The sequence below is a fragment of the Erythrolamprus reginae genome, chromosome 1 (assembly GCF_031021105.1).
Source record: "Erythrolamprus reginae isolate rEryReg1 chromosome 1, rEryReg1.hap1, whole genome shotgun sequence".
Taxonomy (NCBI): Eukaryota; Metazoa; Chordata; class Lepidosauria; order Squamata; family Dipsadidae; genus Erythrolamprus; species Erythrolamprus reginae.
In genome coordinates, this window is record NC_091950.1 from 244,418,434 (window position 1) to 244,438,698 (window position 20,265).

The following is a 20,265-nucleotide window of genomic DNA, read 5'->3' on the forward strand; positions in this document are numbered from 1 at the left end:
TTTATCTAATTCAATCATTCACAACATCGTCCGGAGACAATCTCGTCCCCGAGATTATAGAATATTGTGAGCTAGTTGACTGAATGGGAATGAGAGTTTTAATTGGTTTTAGGTTTTTTAGATTATTAATTTAAATTAATTGGATTTAGGATGCTATATTGTTTCTTTATATGTTGTAAGCCGCCCTAAGTACTCAAAGAGGGGCGGCATATAAATCCAATAAATAAATAAATACCGTAATTCAGGGCAGGAATTATTGGTAAAGGCCAAAGTTCCATATTTAATTGTGGGTTATGCAATGAATTATAACTACACTTATCAGCTTATGATACATTGTAATAATTTATATTTAAGTAAATAAATAACAGTTTTTTCAAAAAGCAGATTAAATGTGTTGCCATCCAATAGACTAAATGCTAGGTTTCAAAAGATCCCTAATTCTGAAAAACACTCTGTTATAGTATTGACCTTGATGCAGTAAATCGTATTTTATTGCTTTGTGAATTTTCGGTAAGATATTATCTAGCTTATTTTAAAATCAATGTCAGGAAGACATATTTTTAGATATGTTAAAATTTTACTCGCACATAAAAATGTTAACATTATAAAGGTAATAGCCAATTTTTTTACTATACTGTATTTATAAAAGCAAGATCTTAAGTAGCACAACAGTAAAACTGAATTTTAAATTTAATCAGTTTATTTTATTCGTTAAACTATTTTATCATAACACTAAATTTTAGATTACCTCTGTTCTTTGCTATTTGGACCTTTTGGTCGTGTGTGTGTGTGTATAAACTTTAATTTGCATCTGGGAATTAACTGGTAACCAATGCACATCCTGCAATATAGATATGAATACCGCAACTTTCTAAAGTTTCTAATAGTTTCTTAATGATCTTCAGAGGCAATCACATAATTCAGTTACTAGTGGATCAATCATCACTTACTAAGTTTAAATATATTTGGGATAAATACATGCCCATCATTCGACAACATTTTAAAAAACATAAATAAATCAATTAATTTAAAGGAAATTAAAAAGTAAAGGGCAGACTTGATGGACTACTAGGTCTTTTCTTCTGTCTGTTTTCTATGTTTCCATATAGACAATATTATAGCAGTCTATCCTTGGTTGATAAGTGCCTGATTTGATGTAACCATATTCCATTTGAGGAAAGACTACAGCCAGTGATGCCAATAGCCATGACGAGGAGGATCTCCTATTCCACCTTCAAGAGATAATGCCACAGCTGACAGAATAATCTTAACTAATGTCATATTAAGGAGGGGGCAGGCGGTGCCAGTTTTAGTCTATTCCATCCATCTAGTATCTGAAAAGCCCCAAACAAGACATATTTATTTATTTATTTATTTATTACTTAGATTTGTATGCTGCCCCTCTCCGAAGACTCGGGGCGGCCCACAACACGTGGAAACAAATCATAAATAATCTAACAAATTTAAAATTAAAAGATTTAAAAGACCCCATATACTAACAGACATACACACAAGCATACCATATATAAATTAAACATGCCCAGGGGAAGATGTTTCAGTTCCTCCATGCCTGACGGCAAAGGTGGGTTTTAAGGAGTTTACGGAAGGCAGGAAGAGTAGGGGCAGTTCTAATCTCCGGGGGGAGTTGGTTCCAGAGGGCCGGTGCCGCCACAGAGAAGGCTCTTCCCCTGGGGCCCGCCAACCTACATTGTTTAGTTGACGGGACCCGGAGAAGGCCCACTCTGTGGGACCTGATCGGTCGCTGGGATTCGTGCGGCAGGAGGCGGTCTCGGAGATATTCTGGTCCAATGCCATGAAGGGCTTTAAAGGTCATAACCAACACTTTGAATATATCAAATTCTGCAGTAGAAAATAATCTAACATTCATCATTTGAGATATATGTTGTCTCAGGGTAGTTCATTTTCAATTGTTGGCTTAGCTAGGGTAAGAGTGTTTCAAGTTATTTTATTTGGCTATATAAAACAGGATCTGGGGCACACTCAGTAATTTTTAGTGTAAAAGCCAATATCTCTATCTGGGCATGTAAAAACGTAATATTTGATATCCATATATCTTTATATTATCATTATATTGCCGAAAGGACCAATGTAAGGATTGGCAGACATACATTTATAGTGTAAACAAGTAAAATGTCTACATAGATAAATTAGTGATGTTTGGATAATAATATTTTATTTCAGAGGTTTTATTAGTAAGTAAACTAATAGTCTACATACAAATATATGAACAAACAGGTAATCCAATCTCCCTTTGATTTTAAGTCAAACACTTTTCCAATTCCTATTTAGCCAAATCTAGATTTGGCCTTTAGAGAGAAAAGGGTTTATTTTTTCATTCTTAAAATACTGTTGAAATTGGCAGATTTTAACTACCAGTACTAAAAAGCTTTTCATCCCCCTCCCCCCCAAAATAAGTATTTTCCTTTAATGTATACAATTCAGTAACAACTACTTAATAGCAGGATAATATCAAGTAGTCCAAGTCAGGGAATAACATCCACCCTTAATTTGTCTTAGATGTAAGTCAGATCACATGATCTGTCCATTGATAATTGTCTAGCACAAATATTCCAGTAATGATAAAAAGTAACAGTTAAATGAAAGTGACAATTACACAGATTCCAGGTTTTTCAGTTACTTATGCCAGTTTCTCTTTGTTTTTCCTTCTTGCAAACAGGTAATCAGATCCTATCTCTTGGGACTTTGTCAAAGGATCAAATTTATCCATTGAAACTCAAGGGTATTTCCATCTGTTACTCTGCACTCAAATCTGCCTTATGTGGAAATTATGTCAGCTTTGGCGTCTTCAAGTTGTATGGGGACAACCACTTTGACAATGTACTTCAGGCCTTTGTCAAAATGCTGCTTTCAGTATCCCACAGTGACTTACTAGTAAGAAATTATTCATCCTGGGAGTCTTTATGCAAATTATGTATTACTACCACAGGCTTAAAATGAAGATAGAGTGAAATCTAGAACAACTTAAGTGCAGTTTATTTTTGCTTCAACTGCATGCATACATTAGTTGTTCTTACACATGCAATATTATGTGTAGTTTCATTAACTAGTTATATACTTTAAAATATTTATAATATGTTATCAAGACAATCACAGACCATCTACTAAGTGGATAATAATTCACAAACCTGGAGTAGGATTGTTTTTGACATTGTCAGTTAAACTTGCTGATATGTTGTCAATCAGTATTCCTCTGACATTAACTCCCATGGATTGATTTTAATGAAAATGACAGTCTTACAAACTAGTATCTGACAAATGAGGGAGAACTCTCTGAAGACCAAAACCTTACCACTGGGTCAAATAAGCTGTACATCTTGTATATCACTGATTTTCAACTAGTCTAATAGGTATTATCTTGGTTTTTGCAATTCTCTCTATAGTACTTTTACTCAAGCAAATTTTTAGGAAAATTAAATATATAAATATCTTTTTAAAAACCATAATTTTTAATTATCTCACACAGACACACACACAAACAAACACACACAGAGAGAGAATATGTATATGTGTGTATATATACATATGTAAATAATGTAGATTTCATTAGTAAACAAGGTTTCCCAAGGCAAACAGTAAAACAGCATTGGCTGCCATGCTTATTTGATTGTACGTCCCAAAAGTTGTTCCCAAACAGATGAGAAACAACGACAGTATTATTAAAGGAGATATACAAACATGAAATGGGAAATGCAATCAGAAGAAAAGAATGTTGTTACATTTTTTTACATTTTTCTTCTCCCCTTCATCTGAGTTGCATTACTGCTTATGATTAGTTGCATCATTGTGTCCACTTTAATTCTGTTACAGAATCTTATCTTACTGCCTTCAGTTGAAAGAAAAACAAGCATAACAAAACATGATAAAAATTCACAATTGGTAATGTGACTGTGAGATAAGTATTTAGAACTATTGGAATTTTTACATAAAGATATCAAAATAACTTGGCAAAATGCAGCAGTAGCCACAAATAATATCTTTGGGAAAAAACATGCAAAATAGGTAGCACAGTACAACCAGATAAGCATTAGTAAGTAGCTGTGAAACTTTTATTCAATATTAATTTAATTTTCATTTTCATAATGTTGAGGATTCCAATTCAGTTATTGCAAAATACTTTACCTGAACAATTTTTATCTCTCTTAAGCTCATTTTCAGAATTATAAGACCTAGAATTTTTTTAAAGTTTACTTTGCCTCAGATTTTAGTATTATAATCAAAATTCTAAAACTAGAAAGTTTTTATAACAGAAGCCATTGCAGGTCTGAAGTTGGATGTTTTCATAGCAACCAAAAATATGTATATTCTCACAGAATATAAGCTGATTTAAATAAATATTTCAAAATTATTTGAATCAACTTGTAAATTTGCAGATAAAATGCCCAGAGAGTTGCTAAAAGAAATGCCTGGAATAGATGCGCAGAGTTCTCAGTAGCAAAGAGAACTGTAACTGTTACACCTGGCATAGTTATACATTCACTTCAGATATACTAGGTTGATACAGTAAAGGGAGCATCTTTCTGCCCCCTCTTGAATTCCAATTTAGAAACCCTGCATGGTTTTCCTTTCTTTTTCATATAATAATGCACCTGCACAGCTATACACCTGTACATACAATTACATACATTTGGATATAATAAACACACAAGTATGTGTATTTTGTAATTCTACTAGCTGTCTGTGGTTAGATTCCTAGTGGGCATTTCAGCCCCTTCCTGTATTATGGCTCTTTGCTTGCAGAAAAAAATGCCTGAATAGTGTCAGGATTGTGTTTGATCTATTCTGCCTAGAATATAACATATTTCTTTTAATATAGTACATGTTATTGACTATGATAAAATATTGTTTCATTACAGTAATATTTTTAATAAGCTGTGTAATTTCTTATTGTATCATATTCTCTCTTTCTCTTTTATCCCAAGCAATATAGAAAATTGAGTCAATCTTACTACCCACTTTTGGAGTGTCTATCTCAGGATCATATGAGTTTCATTACCAGCTTAGAGCCACATGCATTAATGTATATATTTACATCGATATCTGAAGGTCTAACTGCACTTGGTAAGTACACAAAAGAAAGAAACTACAAAAGAATGTAAATTTATTCTAAAGCAGACAAATGTAATGTAGCCACAAGTCATTAGGTGTTTGAGTTAATTGCTATAACAATGCAACACCTAATTGTTTATTCACGAATCTTTTAAGACTAAGTGGTCCTGTGTTCAGAAGGACATTTTTACAGACTAGTAGAGTAGACATGGCATGATCTTCAGCTAAAGAAAGAATCTAAAAAATTATTGTCCAATAATATTCTTTATTCTTTTCAGTGTATTCAAATGAAAGCAATCTTTTTTCAATGGAAGCTAAACAAAGGGTATATTACTTTGAAAACTTACTTGTTAAAAATTGTTTTATGATTCATGTAGAATTTTACACTTTCCTAATGTTGTATTTCCAAATATTTGAAAAACATAAACCACAACATGAATCATAAAACACTTTTACATTCCAATTACTTACAACATAATGCTCCATAAGTCTTAATACAATAAAACTACACAACATTCTTCAGTCTTTGGCAATGACAAAGCATATATTCCAGAACACTAATAATATAATACTTCGTTGCTATGCTTTGTTCCTATTATTACTGAGGAAAACTGATCAGATGATTTATAGTAATGTGTAAATGTAGAACAGTTTACTTAAGTTTTCAACGGCGTCATGGAAAATAAATCTACCGAAGATATTAGTATTTTTAATGTGAAAAACCGTTTGCTATAAACCTTGAAATAAAATAATCTGTTCATAGGAGATTAAAATCCTAAAGGAGTTGAAAAGTGTATATTACTCTCAGTACTGATTTTAAAAAATCAATATGCTTTTATATATTTATATATAATGGAGGTAAATATGTATGCATGCACACATACCAGTACAAACACACAAACCAATTACTCAATATAATTTTGCAGTCCTCCCAGGTGATGGAGCTTGCCCTCAAAAATCAGTTCCATCACATGACATTTTCTTATACTTTTCTACTTCCTTTATCAGAAATATATCTCCCATTGTTTGTCTCCTGAATCCTTAGATTAAGCCTGTCACCATTGCTACAATTTTTCAACATGGAAACAATCCACAAGGTAGCAGTTTCAGATTCTCCATTAAGTTAATATGTGAGCTGAGATTAAATTATGGGCTTTCTGATCCAAATGCAATTCTCTATAAAACAGATCCATATTTTATGTAAACATAAAATAACAGTTCCTATTATTGTGGTATTGGATATTTGAAAGACAGTGAGGAAGCCAAGTATAAGCCTTTTTAAAAAAATTAACAAACCTGTAAGTACTATTTTTAAAACTTCAAATCATAAAGTAATTGAAGTACACAAACAGTAGCTAATACTTTGAGTATTAAATACATAATGGCCTTGTGTATGTGCAAATGTTAAATGGTAATGTTAGAAACAGACTAAGTTTATTTAAAAGCAAGAAATGAAGGCAATTGTTAGTCAGCATTTGTCATTTATTGAAGTAATTTTTCTAATATTTCATTTTTTTAACAAAGTTTTGTTGTTTTATCCCCTTGCCTCACTAACATGTTTGACATAGAATATAACAACATGAACAACAGAAGAAAAAAGATATGAAAACCTATATTTTGAAACTTCTTTTAAGGATATTGTGAATGGAAATACCATGGGCATCATAGTTTAAGACAATGAATGTAATAATGGATGGATTGCTTTATCACATTTCTATAGCCACCTATCTAATGTAGAGATACTGGGTGGCGTACATGCAAAGTCAATGAGGGAAATTATATTGACATAATGACCACATACAACTGTGACTAAAAAGGTCGCAAAATGGTGCAAAACTTACCAAAACTGCCTTGCACAATAACAGACATTTTGGCCTCTATTAGGGTTGTAAATCAAGGATTGTCTGTATTCTGTTATGATACCTACTTACTAATTACCATGTAAAGCTTTTGTACATTATATACTGCCATTCAAAATAAAAATGAAAGCTTAATATTTTCTGCACCAAGCTATTATTATTAAATTTTAAATAGATTGGCTTGTTTACTTTCAAAGTTGAGTATTTTGAGAAGAGGTCATTTGGGTTTGGTAAAAAGAAACAGGTCAGAGAGCATTTCACTTAAATAGAATAGAATAGAATTTTATTGGCCAAGTGTGATTGGACACACAAGGAATTTGTCTTGGTGCATATGCTCTCAGTGTACATAAAAGAAAAAGATACATTTGTCAAGAATCATGTGGTACAACACTTAATGATTGTCATAGGGGTCAAATAAGCAATGAAGAAACAATCAATATTAATAAAAATCTTAGGATACAAGCAACAATTTACAGTCATACAGTCCTAAGTGGGAGGAAAAGGGTGATAGGAATGATGAGAAAAACTAGTAGAAATAGAAGTGCAGATTTAGTAAAAAGTCTGACAGTGTCAAGGGAATTATTTGTTTAGTAGAGTGATGGCGTTCGGGAAAAAACTGTTCTTGTGTCTAGCTGTCTTGGTGTGCAGTGCTCTGTAGCGACGTTTTGAAGGTAGTTGAAACAGTTTGTGTCCAGGATGTGAAGGGTCAGTAAATATTTTCCCCGCCCTCTTTTTGACTCATGCAGCATACAGGTCCTCAATGGAAGGCAGGTTGGCAGCAATTGTTTTTTCTGCATTTCCTTTCATCATAAACGAAACAAAATTCTTAAATTGTGTCATGCACAATAGTGTTGCCACTTGCCAAATAATTCTTCCAGCTATATACATTCATAAAATGCCCAAGTCAATTTTTTAGACAGCAAAACCTTGGTTCTCATGAAAAGAGAAATTAGTTGAAATGTGAATTTCAGGTTTATAATAGACATTATTTCACCTCTTCCTTGCTTGTTTCTTCAACAGCAACAATTGTCATTTTTCTCATTCTTCTGTTTTCCTCTCTTTAATCTGCTTGTTTATGTAACCTGAGTAAAATGCAATTCTATTCCAGAAGCTGATTCTATTCAACTTCAGCAAATACCTTTGTGCCCATTAAAATCAGAATAGGGGTCTTGCATAACATCTTCCCCTGTTACATTCGTACAGTGAGAAGAAAAATGAATGTCACAAGCATCTTTGATATAAAGTTATGGGAAAATATAAGTAGCCCTTAATACTTAAATTGCATCCTCATGAACAGATAAACCGCTCCACTGTGCTGCTAAGATCACTTAAAGAAGAAAATAAATACCTACTTGTATGGTATCAGCATGTTAAGAGCGTTTTTAAATGGACGTTAGTGATTTACTTTATGTTATTCAATTTTCAAGCAAATAGTCAAAGTACTGATTTAAAAGTACTGCAAAACATACTTATGAAATATGCATTTCTAGATTGCTTTCAAAGTGTTCATTTCTTTTTTGTGCGACCAAAGGGAAAGAAACTTGTAAGGAAAACATAATGGATCTTAATATGCACATAAACAGAAAGTCACTGAGAGTGAGTGGGCAACCATACACATATTCTTAACTAAAGAAATAAATCTAGATCTGTGTACAAGATTTTAATATAATTTAGAGAGAAGTCGGACATAAGCGAGAGGCGAAAACCTGATAGTCTTCACACAAATTATGTTTCCCTACTTGCACTAGGGCAGTGTTTCCCAATCTTGGCAATTTGAAGATACCTGCACTTCAACTCCCAGAATTCTCTAGCCAGAAAATGCTGGCTGGAGAATTCTGGGAATTGAAGTCCAGACATCTCCAAATTGTCAAGATTGGGAAACACTGTACTAGGAGATTAGAGCTCCACCAATTCATCCTCTATGTATGTGAAGGAAGGTTTCAGTACAATACCTTCAATTATGTACTGCAATAGATCCCTGGAATATGTTGGAAAAGAATCAATGATACGATTGATCTTGAATTTTGAACAACTGTGGAAACTACCATTCCCTTTTTTGGAATTAGATTAGATTGGATAGGGCTATTTGATGTTGTCCTGTCTCCTTCTCCCCCTCCCCCATGCCTGCTTGAATGATTCATCTTTAGCGCAAAGCACTTCTATGTAAATGAATTCTAATAAATAAAAAAGTGGACAATTAAAATTGATCACATTATTGAGTACTTAAAACATTTAACTCTTGGGCAAAATGCACAATTGAGCATTTATAAATATTAAATCATACTCTTTAGAGAGAGAATTGCTGTGGGAAATCTTTACTTGGAGTTTCTTTCTTTCAACATCCAGAATAAGTATCACCTGAGTATTTCCTCACAAAATCAATACATGTAGATAGGAACACAAGTGATTACTGAGGCCAACCATGAATTCTTTTTCTCACATTTTGCTAATACAACATTACCTTATCTTTTTGATATGCTCTGGAACCAACATTCCAAGGCCTAGTGCCATGATTTTCACAACAATAATTAATATAGAAGACTGACGGCAGAAAAAGACCTCATGGTCCATCTAGTCTGCCCTTATACTATTTCCTGCATTTTATCTTACGATGGATATATGTTTATCCCAGGCATGTTTAAATTCAGTTACTGTGGATTTAGCAACCACGTCTGCTGGAAGTTTGTCCCAAGGATCTACTACTCTTTCAGTAAAATAATATTTTATTATGTTGCCTTTGATCTTTCCCCCAACTAACTTCAGATTGTGTCCCCTTGTTCTTGTCTTCACTTTCCTATTAAAAACACTTCCCTCCTGAACCTTATTTAACCCTTTAACATATTTAAATGTTTCGATCATGTCCCCCCCCTTTTCCTTCTGTCCTCCAGACTATACAGATTGATTTTATTACGTCTTTCCTGATATGTTTTATGCTTAAGACCTTCCACCATTCTTGTAGCCCGTCTTTGGACCCGTTCAATTTTGTCAATATCTTTTTGTAGGTGAGGTCTCCAGAACTGAACACAGTACTCCAAATGTGGTCTCACCAGCGCTCTATATAAGGGGATCACAATCTCCCTCTTCCTGCTTGTTATACCTCTAGCTATGCAGCCAAGCATCCTACTTGCTTTTCCTACTGCCCGACCATACTGCTCACCCATTTTGAAACTGTCAGAAATCACTACCCCTAAATCCTTCTCTTCTGAAGTTTTTGCTAACACAGAACTGCCAATGCCAATATGCAACCTTTTGACTCCAGATGTTTAGCATTATTTTACATTTTGCTTTTTCCAATATTCTTAATTTATGCTGATACCTCTACATTTAAAACATAGCCAAATGCATCTAAATATTAAGAAAGAAAAATGTTTTGGATTTGCCCTTGTTAGCTTTGTGTAATAATTGAATTGGACAATCACATATGCCGTTCCAAGTAGCATGGTATAGAAAATACATTTTATTGTGACCTATTTTTGAAAATGATCAGAGTGGATGTATTTTACAGATAAACTAGAGACAAATATTTGCTTTAGTTTGCATCCAGTGGAAATGGGGATTGTCAGAAATTCAGAGGAATGTTTCATACATGGCAAAATGAAGAGAATCTTGAGACTAATTGTAGTTAAATTGTCTGCAAAATCTTCCTTAACATCCCAGGAGAACTTAGTTTAGGAAAAAAAAAATATTGCCGTCATGTTGAAAGAGAAGTAAACTTCAAAACAACATTTAGAAACCAGAACTGGCACAGATCAACATTTTGTGCCTAGAGGGAAGTTTTCAAATACTCACTGCAATATTGGCAAGATTCCACTTATCGCAGTTTAGGGGAATACACTTAATTGAGTCTATCATATACCTTGCGATTCTTCTTCAAATAAGCAGTATTTTAACAATAATGCTTATGCACATGCATATATCGTTCATAAACAAAGAATCCAGAATCAATAATATAATAATTGAAAATAATCTATATTTTTTGTCCTTATCTGGCAGCTGAATTAACCTAAATATTGATAATTTACACTTTTGATTTCTATTGCACCATCATATTCCTTTTAAGTTTTTTTCCTTTCACAAATATAGCTTAACTATATGCACTAGGATAAAAGGATGACTTTTCCTAAAACTAATAATAGAAACAATACATTAGAAATCTGTGATGTATTTAAAGAAGTTTCTATATTCCATGAATGACAAGGTTGCTGAGTCTGTAAACAGAAAATAGCTAGAAGATTGCAAAGTTTTTGCAGGCAATTACTTGCTAATAAATGAAAAGAAATATGCACAGTTTGAATACAATGTATTGAAACAACGTGATACAACATATTTGTGGTCCACACATGTTTTGTATCAAAATTGCTTCCTGAGATGAGCATAAATATGAACAATATCCCCTTGAAAAAATATCAAACATTGAGTAATATATGGATTTTGATATTGATTTATAAAACACATCCACAGTTATTTTGCTGTTTATGTATTGCACAGAATAGTTGCCTATTACCTTGAAAACAATATATTATAAAACAAGAATTGTTATAATATTTTGCTTTAAGCAAAATATTATACAAAATAAAGGTGGTCCTTTGCTGTTTTGTTTCTCACAAGTTTTTAAAAAATGTGTTTTGTTTGTATTTTCATAGCAACCAAATGATAGTTACATATTTCATGGGGGACAGTTGGTTTTCGGTTGTTTTGATTTTGGTTTCTTGGAGAAGGAGGGCTGATTACTCATTTTGTTTCCCAACGTTTATATCATCTAAATATTTAGTTTTCCATATAAATGCAATTTAAATTGTACTTTCTCTCCAGATTGTATTAATGTTTTGCCTTTTAATATTCATGGTGGTAGAGAATTTTGGGATACTTCTCCAGTTCTGGTATTGAAAAGTATCTGTGAATGCCACAGGTTTTTAATCTATGTATATTTATTCTGACCATGTCAGTGGTTTTTCAGATTAAAACTGCTAAAACAATACTTTTTTTTCTTATTCCCCCAAGTACAAACTCTTCAGAATTCATAATTTCATAGCAATAAGGAAACAGCTGGATTCTTTGAATTTGTAACAGCCAGCAGGAGTGCGTAAAACCAGGCAGGAACACCAGCCAGTAGGGTGTAAAAGCTCTCTCTGTGCTGTGGTAGAGTGAAAGATAAGGGGTTGTCATATGAAATCTACTTGGAATAAGTTATAACAACAGACTAAGAGCAAATAGTCCCATCTACCCTTATTATAGTTCTGTAATCCCATTTCATTGTAGGTTTTTGATAGTGAAATTATTTCAGAAATTGCAATTTTGTATTTTTCTTTTAATGTTCAGATACGATTGTCTCCTCTAGCTGTTGTGCAAGTTTGGACTACATTGTTACCTATCTCTTCAAACACATAGCGAAAGAAGAAAAGAAACCCCTGAGAATCAGGGAGATTTCCCAAGATGGGCAAAGATTACTGCATTTCATGCAGCAAAACTCTGAGGTGCTGCAGCAGGTAACTCAAAATCACTATTTTGCTTTTGTCTTTCTGAACTTTCTTTTTAAAATATTTTTTTTTAAATTTTAATAAAGCAGTTCCCTAAGTTTTATCACTGCAGTTATTAGTGACCCCATTTCAGTCATACTCACAAGCTTCTGCATCGTTCCCCAAAACATCTCAGTTGGGTCTAGTAACCCAGGAAGACATCAATCAGCTGATGTGATTACAGAATTTTAGAAGCATTTACATACAGTGGAATATAACTATCTTTTAGTGGAACAATCAGTGAAAATGTCAACAGTGAATACTGTAGTGGTGAAAAAAGTATTATAAGGGGCTGAAAATGTAAAAAAGCCTTTTTGGAGGCCTTTCTAATCAGATAGATAGCTGTGTTTTGCATTCTGTATAGAGTTTTAAAAGCTTTTGTATCTCCCCTATAAGGGCAGGTGTGTAGGCATTATGGCATGCACTACTTTGTATTCAGTTTTGAAAAACTGCTTTGGAGCACACGAATGCATGGATAAAGTACTTCATCAGCGACTCTTTAAAGCAGATATTTTTGTTTCCAGGATTGTGAGAGTAAAGTAAAATCTACCCCTGGAAACGGGAAGCAGCTGCTTCAATGAGTTGCCAAGTGCTTTATTATTGCTCTTTCGTGCACTGGAATTGCTCTGCATTGCTCTTTCATGCATTTTGGAGTCTGATCTGAAGCGTTGCACAGTGTATTGGGCATATACAGTAGTTGTCAGCTTTTTAAAAAGTCAACTTATAGCAACAAAAACTGCCATTGTTAGATGTCTGGAATGATATATAATGGGGATTCTCAGTTGGACTGAATAGCCTAGTGGTGCTTTTAAACTTAATGATTCCCAGACTTCGAGGTATTTTCATATTTATCTTGTTTTCAAAATAGTTTTTTGCAAGAATGATGAAAATATGAGAAAATAAAACATCAATTGGAATTACGCTTCTCTAATACTAATAGGAGATAAAATGCATCTTGATAAAAGATTTAATGTGCTTCCAAATAACAGGTGGATAAGCGTTTTAAGTAGATCCCTGTTAGCAAGGATCACCCTGAAATAACTGCTTAAATTTATGGATGTAATCAAATTATAGTAACATTATTTGTAGAGTTCTCATGATCTTTTCGTAACCTGAAGATTGTGCTGATTATGAGGCACTAGCAATATGATTGCCATTTAAGTGTACAAGATTTATCCTTCTTATTTATTGCTGCGATTACTTTGTGTGATCTTTGCCTCCAAATAAAACCAAATTGAGAAGTAATACATAGCATAATATTTAAGTACCTATAGGACTGTTATTACTGTCCTCGGTGATTCATTGCCATCACTGTTTTATATTGCAACTTCCTGGAGTAATCACTCTACTCAAGTAGAATAAAAGTTGATGAGAACTTAGAAATGTATTTCACATTCGCCTGTTGCTGAGCATTACAGCCTCACTTTAAAGTTCAGCTGTGTAATCAGGAAGATTAGGTAGCTTGGCCTCAAACGCAGATTTTCCTACATTTGCTGTTCTTATGACCTTAATGTTCTATTTTGTGTCAATGATACTTTGCAGTCCTAAAATTTATAGCATATGAATAAGGTATGATATGTCTTTATTAGCTTCGCAATCTGTGGAATACATTATATTTAGTTTGAATGTAGGCTTTCAGGTACTCTTTTAAATATTTATGACCAGTCTCCAGTAGTCAGCATAAATATGATTTGCATTAGCACAAGTCACACTGCATTGAGTGCTTCTGATGTCAACCATTCAGTGTACTAATACCTGACATCATCTCCCGAGGTCATTGCCAATTTTGACCTCTCTCCTTCTGTACAGTTTCTCTACTCTCAGAAGCTCTTTTGAATTGATTTGAAATTTTGACTCTTCCCTTTATGAGGCAGTAAAATTGATAATTATTCAGATGGGAACTGAGTGCTGAGTGAAAAATCAATTCTACCCGCTCTCTGCTGCGTATAAAATTACTTCTGACTCTGCTGGTCTGAACAAATGGGCAAGGTAAAAGCAGCAGGCAGGAGTAGTAGAAAGACTTAGCTGGATAAAGCTAATAGCCTAAAGGGATAGCTCTTTGAGATGAGGGAGTGAGCCAGTTGGGGGTGGTTATCAACAATGATGGGACTCATTGATTATATGTTTACATCAGATTTCCATTGGGTTATAAATCAGCCCCTGAATAGAAATAGAACCCTAGGCTTTGTATCTTACCAAAGGGACAGTGAATTAGATTATTCTCATTTTCACACTCAGATGAAAAGTGATCCATTGATTATTCATCGGCAGGCCATTAAACCATAGCTTTAGAGCTGATTTGACTATCATGCAGCCAAATGAACAAGACTGTTGCTTCACAACGAGAGGTTTCAGTTTTCTAGACAGCTGTGTCTTGTAAGTAATGCCTAACCCTATTAAAACAAAAGGGTTATTACAAATTGCTTAACAGTGCTAGAAAACTAGGCCCTAATGACTAATTGTACTGTGAGCTTAAAGAGACTTGTCAGTTCTTTAAAGTGATGCAATGAAGCTAAATATTTCCCCAATTTGTCTGCTTTGATGGAAACACTGTTACATCATGTTTCTTTTTAAAGCAGGAAATATATGTGTCTAAATATTTGCACATCATAAGTGTTGAATTTATTGGAGGAAAATATAAAGGTAGTCCTCAACTTATGACCACAATTGAACCTAAAATTTATGTTGCTGAGTGAGTTTTGCCCCATTTTTTGGCTTTTCTTGCCACATTTGTTAAGTGAATCGCTGTAGCTGTTAAATTAGTAACATGGTTGTTACATGAATCTGGTTGCTTCATTGACTCTGCTTGGTCAGAAGGTTGCGAAAGGTGATCACATGACCCCGCGACATTGCAGCTGTCATAAATGTGAGTTAGTTGTCCAGCATCTGGATGTAAGTCACATGACCATGGAAAGTAGGTGTGAAAAATGGTCCTAAGTCACTTTTCTCAGTGTCATTGTAACTTCAAACAGTCACTAAGTGACCTGTTGTAAGTTGAGGGGTACCTGTAATTAAGCACATGAAAATTCCTTTTAATACATTGCTACATGACAATGTTTCTGGATTATATGTTTAAAAATATTTCAGAAATTTAAGTTTAAGTATCCTGTACCTCATCCAGTTTATTCTTGATTGATTAATAGCAACGTAGACATATGGGTAGTATTTCAGTGGGACAAGGGAAAAAGTACTCTTAAACTGTAGGGTTTTAAAAGCCATTTCTAATAACTTGGCATAGTCTTGCACTATCTTCGGGCTGCTGGATTATTATTGAAAGAGTAGCATGAGATCAATAGCTACATGGGTTACAGTTGGCTCTTTAAAGAGACTATCATAGTATAAGGTAAGTTACAGATGGATCCATCTATGACAGCACAGTTAAACAACCAATTAGCTTTATTCTTATGATAAAAAAGATCTAATAGAATTGAGACAGATCATAAATATTGATGAGGTTTCTCCAGTTTCACACCAACCGATGGCTAATTTCTGTCCATACAAAGTTGAGATAAATCAAAGGAGAAAAGAAAAGTTGGCAATAGGTACAGAATATCTCTTTACAACTTCATAGTGATTCAAAGGTATAGCATCCTTGGGCAGCAAACCTAGCCAGAAAAACATCACCTGTGAGAAGCTAGTGGCTTCATAATCCACTTTTCACCTAACCACACCACCATATTCCATGCAGTCCTTGCTACTTCTTCTCATTCATTTATTTGTTAGATTTCCTTTCCACCCTTCAAGACAGCACACTGTGCATCGTTCTCCTTCTATCATTACCCCCCCCCCTCCGACCGCCGATAATAAATAGGCTGGACCAAGAGAGTATGCCTGACTCAAAATCACTCAATGAGTTTCCCACTCTGCTAGTCGACTTGAACCTACGATTTCCCAGTCCATCATTTTCTTCAATGGGTCACACTGCACTCCTCCTCACTCCCCAAAGGAGTTATGCCTCCTGTTCCAGGTATTTCAGAAGTAGATTAGGAAAAATGTCTGAACACCAAAGATGAGCAACATCCACAGTAACTGAATTTAAACATGCCTGGGATAAACATATATCCATCCTAAGATAAAATACAGGAAATAGTATAAGGACAGACTAGATGGACCATGAAGTCTTTTTCTGCCGTCAATCTTCTATGTTTCTATGTTTTGCAAATAATTTTATGAAAAGGTTCAGTGCCTTAATGTGATCACATAGCAAAAAAAATAATAATGGAGTATTCCAATGCCTCATTATTTCTTTCCTTGGTTTGTCCAAAAAGCTGATCCTCTGCTATAGAGTCTATAAATAATAGTATTGTACATGTATTAAGAAGCATTTGAAAGTGTTATTAGGAATTTTATGCAAAAGGCACTTACACAGTTTCGACATAGAAGAGCAACTCGAGCATGGAACACAAACTAGGATTGAAAAATGCATTTTAAGAATCTACCTGCTTCAGTCGGCCAATTTTTATTTATAGATGAAATGAAATCTAAATAGAAAGCATGAGGGATTGCTGTTACTTGCAGAAATAAAACTATACATTCTCTGTAAATAAATGAAAGGACATACATGCCTATTTACATAATTTCTAATTTGGTTTTATGATTGTCTTTTGTGATGAATTTATAAGGTAATAACGTTGATGTGGTGGTGCATCTTGGCACAAATGATTTGTCACAGAGAAATGTTAACGTAGTAAAAAGAGATTTTCAATGTCTAAGTGTGGAGCTGGGTAAAATAACTGATTCAGTGACTTTCTCAGAGGTGTTACCGGTTTGTGGCCAAGAGGATAAAACAACGTGTATCAGAGAGTTTAATGTGTGGTTAAGGCAGTGGTGTAAAGCTGAAGGTTTTGGCTATGTAAGTCATGATGTCAGTAGGTGGTCTAATAGGGAGTTGTTTAAGAGGGATGGTTTGCATCCATCATACAGAGGTACCCAGGTGCTCGGTAAGGAATTCAGAACTTTTTTGGACAGGCATTTAAACTAGGTAAAGGGGACAGAGATGTAACTGATGTGGGTGATTTCTGTCCCCGACCAATGAGGATAAAGCAGTTTTTGGAAGCTTATGAAAAGGGAGCTGCAAATAATATAGATGTAGTTGTTGATGATAAGGGGCAAACTAATAACGAAAATAATGTTCTTCGGGTAATGTGCACAAATGCTCGAAGCTTGAGCAACAAGCTCTGTGAATTAATGGCCATAATATCTAGAGATAATTTGGACCTGGTTGCCATAACTGAGACATGGTTTAAGGATTCTAATGAATGGGAAATATCCATACCAGGATATACACTGTATAGGAAGGATAGAATAGAGAGAAGGGGAGGTGGAGTAGCCATTTATATTAAAGAAAGTCTAAAAACAACACTAATTCAAAATACGTGTCAAGATCTAGAGACTCTCTGGATTTGCATGCAAAATAAAGAAGGTTCTGTCATTAGAATTGGGGTGATCTATAGGCCTCCAGGGCAATCCGAGGAATATGACAACAAGATGGTGGATGAAATTACCCAAATGGCAGTAAAGGGAGATATTGTGGTTATGGGTGATTTCAACATGCCTGATGTTGACTGGAATATCCCCAGTGCCCTTACATGCAAAAGTAAGAATATAGTAGAGGCCTTTACAGGAGCAGCTCTGGCACAGCTGGTTAAGACACCAACTAGAGGGGAGAATATTCTAGATTTAGTTTTTACGAATGGGAATTGGGTTTCAGATGTCAAGGTGGGAGAAAATTTAGGTTGCAGTGACCATCTATGTTTGTGGTTTGATGTAAAAACTCATTGTGAGCAATCCTATAATGCAACCAAAGTATTGGATTTCAGAAAAACAAATTTTAATGCAATGGGAGAATATTTAGATAATGAATTAAAGGGGAGGGATAAAATGGCAGGAGCAAGCATCCAGTGGACTGTATTAAAAAAAGCCATCTTAAAAGCCACTGGACTGTATGTAAGACAAATAACTAAAGGTAAAAGGAAGAAGAAACCGCTATGGTTTAGCAATGATGTAAGGGCTATAGTCAATGAAAAAAAGGCTGCCTATAGGAGGTATAAAGAGTCTGGAAGTATAGCTGATAGGGAGGTATATAAAATGAGACAGAAGGAGGCGAAACAGATAATATATGCTGCTAAAGCCTCAAAAGAGGAAGAAATTGCCAAATCTGTAAAGAAGGGGGATAAAACCTTCTTCAGATATATTAATGATAAGAAGAAGAAAAACTGCGGCATCACGAAGCTTAGTACCGGGAATAATACATGCATTAATGGGAATAAGGAGATCGCTGACCATTTCAATAGCTACTTCTGTTCAGTTTTCTCAAAAGACACCTTACAAAATAATACTATAGAGGGATATAGCATTGCTTCCAGCTGTACGGATTCAGCTCCAGTGATCTTAGAAGCCGATGTCTTAGAAGAACTTGAACGATTAAAGATAAATAAGGCAATGGGTCCAGATGGCATCCACCCCAGAGTTCTTAAAGAACTCAGATCTGTCATTGCTACCCCCCTGACTGATTTGTTTAACCAATCCTTGTTAACAGGAGAAGTTCCTGAGGATTGGAGAATGGCCAGTGTTGTGCCTATTCACAAGAAGGGCAGTAGAGAAGAAGCTGGTAACTACAGGCCAGTTAGCTTGACATCAGTTGTAGTTAAAATGATGGAGACTCTACTCAAAAAGAGGATAAATCAGCACCTAAAAAACAATAACTTATTAGACCCAAATCAGCATGGCTTTACTGAAGGCAAATCATGTCAGACTAATCTCATTGATTTCTTTGACTATGTCACAAAGGTGTTGGATGAAGGTGGTGCCGTGGATATTGCCTACCTGGACTTCAGCAAAGCCTTTGATACGGTTCCACATAAAGAGCTGATAGATAAATTAGTGAAGATTGGACTTAATCCCTGGATAGTTCAATGGATTTGCAGCTGGCTGAAGCGTAGACATCAGAGAGTTATTGTTAATGGCGAGTATTCTGAGCAGAGTCAGGTTACAAGCGGTGTGCCACAAGGATCTGTTCTGGGTCCTATTCTTTTTAATATATTTGTGAGTGACATAGGGGAAGGTTTGGTAGGGAAGGTTTGCCTATTTGCCGATGACTCTAAAGTGTGCAATAGGGTTGATATTCCTGGAGGCGTCTGTAATATGGTAAATGATTTAGCTTTACTAGATAAATGGTCTAAGCAATGGAAACTGCAGTTTAATGTTTCCAAATGTAAAATAATGCACTTGGGGAAAAGGAATCCTCAATCTGAGTATTGTATTGGCAGTTCAGTGTTGGCAAATACTTCAAAAGAAAAGGATTTAGGGGTAGTGATTTCTGACAGTCTCAAAATGGGTGAACAGTGCAGTCAGGCGGTAGGGAAAGCAAGTAGGATGCTTGGCTGCATAGCTAGAGGTATAACATGCAGGAAGAGGGAGATTATGATCCCACTATATAGAATGCTGGTGAGACCACATTTGGAATACTGTGTTCAGTTCTGGAGACCTCACCTACAAAAAGATATTGACAAAATTGAACGGGTCCAAAGACGGGCTACAAGAATGGTGGAAGGTCTTAAGCATAAAACGTATCAGGAAAGACTTAATGAACTCAATCTGTATAGTCTGGAGGACAGAAGGAAAAGGGGGGACATGATCGAAACATTTAAATATATTAAAGGGTTAAATAAGGTTCAGGAGGGAAGTGTTTTTAATAGGAAAGTGAACACAAGAACAAGGGGACACAATCTGAAGTTAGTTGGGGGAAAGATCAAAAGCAACATGAGAAAATATTATTTTACTGAAAGAGTAGTAGATCCTTG

At 34.8% G+C, this 20,265-nt stretch overlaps 1 protein-coding gene across 1 annotated transcript in view; it reads left to right on the forward strand.

Annotated features, from left to right (window-relative positions):
* The window catches only part of RANBP17 (RAN binding protein 17), a 264,626-nt gene that overhangs the window by 207,285 nt on the left and 37,076 nt on the right, over nucleotides 1-20,265 (forward strand). The window contains exons 23-25 of the mRNA XM_070732698.1: nucleotides 2,699-2,913; nucleotides 4,962-5,100; nucleotides 12,267-12,433. Coding sequence (XP_070588799.1) covers nucleotides 2,699-2,913; nucleotides 4,962-5,100; nucleotides 12,267-12,433 — 521 coding nt within the window. The remainder of the gene's footprint in view (nucleotides 1-2,698; nucleotides 2,914-4,961; nucleotides 5,101-12,266; nucleotides 12,434-20,265) is intronic.